Source organism: Drosophila innubila, assembly GCF_004354385.1.
Source record: "Drosophila innubila isolate TH190305 chromosome 3R unlocalized genomic scaffold, UK_Dinn_1.0 2_E_3R, whole genome shotgun sequence".
Classification (NCBI taxonomy): Eukaryota; Metazoa; Arthropoda; class Insecta; order Diptera; family Drosophilidae; genus Drosophila; species Drosophila innubila.
Genome location: NW_022995380.1, coordinates 13,275,034 through 13,278,551, shown reverse-complemented (window position 1 = coordinate 13,278,551; position 3,518 = coordinate 13,275,034). Strand labels below are relative to the sequence as shown.

The following is a 3,518-nucleotide window of genomic DNA, read 5'->3' as shown; positions in this document are numbered from 1 at the left end:
GGTTTCCTTTTTATTTGAAAAGAAAATATGATTTATGTGCCTTTTCTGCTGTTGTTGGTAAGTTGCAGCTGAGATGCATTTTGGAGAGCCTGCTGACCATTTGACGTTGATTCTGGGTCAATAACCCAGTTTAAAATAAACTTGGGAGTTTGATTAGTTAGTATTTCGTTATAATTTAAATTCATTAAATTCATTCTGGAACCTTATGGGATTCAGAGCTTTTAATTATGTTAACGCCTGCGGACAATTTGTACTGTTGTTGTTGGTTGCGAGAACGTCGACTGTTGCCAGGATTAGTTGTTCAGGTTAATTCGGCGCATTCTACCTGGACGAAGTGGTTCCCAGTTGCCCAATTGGGGAATTGAATTCGCTAAAGCAGAAAATAAACAAAATGAAAATACGGCATACAAATAACGGACAAAACATATTTCTTTCGTTTTGCCTCAATTTGGAGGCAAGTTCGGGGTTTGAGTCGAGTTCTCATTTTTGGTGATTTATACGGAATTCGGTTCTGGGCCTCGTTTTGCTCGTTGATTTGTCTTTGTATGTGGCTGACTTTTGGTTCTGGTTCTGGTTCTGGTTTCGGTCTCTTTTTCTTTCCTTCATTCGGTTACTTTTACTTTTATTTTCGTTTGCCGTTCTCGTTATGGCCGCCAATTGAATTTGCTTTTATTGCATTTATTGCGGGTTCTGGCCGGCTGCTTATTGTTTAGTAGCCTCTGATGTGGCTCTCTCTCGTTTGTGTCCAGTACATTATCTCTAAATAATTTATGTTTGTATACATTTTAATTTAATTTATTTGTACAACCAGACTATTTGTTTTTTCGAGATTCTATTGTTGTTGCTGCTGCTGTCCCTAGCCTTATGTATGTTTGGCCAGCAAACAAACCGCCAACAACTACAATAAATTCTTCATATGAATGTGTCTTCGAGTGTGTGTTGGTTTGTGTGTATGTGATTGCGGTAAAGTCCAATATTGATTGAGTAGCCGCAATGTTGGCTTGCTTCAGCAAATAAGTAAGATATCGTAAAAAGCCTCGCCGAGTAATTGCTTTTATTGTATGGGTAGATACATACATAGTTTTTATGAAGATGGTTTTTTTTCCGAGAACTGGAATTGCACTTTGGAGATTTCTTCGTTACACTTAAGAGTGATAAAACAACACAACTTATAAGCAATAAATCAGACCTGCAACTTTCACATTTTCAGCCTCATTTCATAGCTATCTGATAGGGAAACTTAAACTCAAAGAAGGAATTCGGATTTTTCTAGTTAAAGGTTGTTAACAGTGATAAGTGATTAGATTAAGAAGATTGATAAATTTATTAATAACAGCCTAGTAAACCCAATCCTAATACAGAACCATAACCAAAAGAAACTCAGATAAGCGCCTTCACCTCAAGATTCTCACAGCCACTCCGAGTAATCGAAAGTAGTTGCATTTGTTCCTGCTTCCTGTTGTCGTTAAACTTGCAGTTGGCATAGTTCAGAGCTCCATCAGGACATTGTGCAAAATCTTCCATCATTTGAATGAAGTTCTGTGATATGATTTTCTTGTCAGAAGGCAACGTGTCTTGTAATTGCTTTCCAAACATTAAAAAGAAATCGTCGCCATGTACAGTTCCTGCAAGTGCAATAGACTTCAGTTACTTTAACAGAAAGCGTAAAATAATTATACTACCAAAGTGAATATCTGATCGCCTGGCGAGCCATTGGGCGAGTCCTGCTTCTGGTGGATTGTCGTAAACGTAAGCGTAGATAGGACTCTGTCCATACTCTTTGTACAAATCAATTACTTTCTTGACACTGTTCTTAAATAAAATGTCAGTAAACATGCGCTGCACATCCCAATAGCTGTCTAAGTTGAAACTGCGATCTCCCAGATATTCTCGTTTGAGATAATCCGAATAATTATCCATTTGCTCGATGCTGCTCATGGATTGTCGATAATATAGAAAGTCAGGTGCCAGCTCGTTCCAACGGGTGTTAAGTTCTTCAATTAACTCCTTGCCATCGGATTGTTTCTCCAGCAACACGGCGGCATTAAATCCTCCATCCTCAGTCGCATAGCTAATCAACCAGGGAACCTCAGCAAGTTTGCCACTTCTGATGATGTCCTCGGGATGTTGGATGAGAAAAGATTCAGTCGCATCGTCGGGCTCTATCACTGGACCAAATACAGCGAAGGGCACATAGCCAATGACAAAAAAGTGACGGACAGCACTGACAATGTCATTTGCATCCTTTGATTTCAAGCACTTCTTGACTTCTGCGGAGCTACTCATGTCTCTGCAGCCGACAAGACGGGCTAGCTCAAAAGCCTTTGCACGTCCACCTTGCTGCACAACCCAGGGATCCAACGCATTTCCACTCAGTGAGATAGCTCCCTTTACCAACTGCGCTATATCCTCTTGCAAAAGCTGCAAATGCACCGAAGCACCGCCAGCTGATGCCCCAAATAACAGTATATTCTCTGGCTCTCCGCCAAAGCTGGCAATGTTCTTCTTAATCCAATTTAACGCTAGACGCTGATCTTTCAGTCCCATATTTCCTGGCAAATCGACATCGCCAGCGCTTAGAAATCCCAGGGGACCTAGTCGATAAGACATCTTGACCACAATCATGTTGCCGCTCGCAAGGATATATTCATGGCCGACATCGACTGGTCCACCGAACATAAATGCCCCGCCATGTATGACTGCCAGGACTGGGAAGCTGGTGCGACTGTCATTTTTTGGCTTGTACACACTCACGGTGAGGCAATCCTCATGACCCATCAGTTTATTGGACTCATATATTACCATGGACCACTGCAAGCAGTACTTTGGCGGTTGAGTGGCATCAAAAATATCCCTCCACTGACGAAGATATGGTCGAGGTGCCTCAAATCGCAGTTCTCCTACAGGAGGTTCCGCATAGGGTATAGATTCATAGCTGTAATACCCTCCATTGTCGCGTCCCTGCACTTTTCCATTAGCTATCTCAACCAACAGCGGATCTGACTCTGTCCCAGCAACATTCAGGACAAATAAACTAAGCCACAATTTTATACAATGTCTCATGATACACTCTCAAAGATGCCTAAATTTAAACTATGCCAAGTGATCATATATAAATCCCATTTTATAGCTATCGTGACTATACAAATATCACCTATAATAATATTACAATTTTAAAAATAACATGTAATTGTCGACTACCTCGTGTCATCACGTTGATATTATAAACAAATTAGAGCACAGCAGTCAAGATGCCGACTATAAGATACCCGTTACTTAATAGAAATTCATGAATTTTAATTTTATTACCATGTACCCTATAAGTAACGGGTATAAATATATTTCCTTTTTTAGTACTGATTTAAATAATTATTTAGTAACGGGTATAAAAATAGTTTATTAAGCTGTGAGTTAGGGTGGCTCACAGTCGAGCTTGCTCTACATAAATACATTGCTTGTCTGTTTAACTCAATAATGATGTGTCAATTACTAGCATTTTCGCATTAGAGGTCGCATCA

General features: G+C 40.0%; 1 protein-coding gene across 1 annotated transcript; it reads right to left on the bottom strand.

The window, feature by feature from the left end:
* Positions 1-1,018: 1,018 nt before the first annotated feature.
* Positions 1,019-3,063, bottom strand: LOC117792647 (esterase-5B-like). Its single transcript, XM_034632862.1, has 2 exons — positions 1,683-3,063; positions 1,019-1,625 (listed from the first exon to the last, which is right to left on the bottom strand). The coding sequence occupies exons 1-2, from the start codon at positions 3,061-3,063 to the stop codon at positions 1,381-1,383; spliced, it is 1,626 nt and encodes a 541-aa protein (XP_034488753.1). The 3' UTR covers positions 1,019-1,380.
* Between the last annotated feature and the right edge of the window lie 455 nt (positions 3,064-3,518).

What these genes read in the sequence shown, in the direction of transcription:
- LOC117792647 (XM_034632862.1), bottom strand. Translation starts at nt 3,063, where the DNA reads ATGAGACATTGTATAAAATTGTGGCTTAGTTTATTTGTCCTGAATGTT. An exon ending in GCGATCAGATATTCACTTTG is followed by an intron (nt 1,626 to 1,682) that starts GTAGTATAATTA and finishes TTGCACTTGCAG; the next exon opens with GAACTGTACATGGCGACGAT.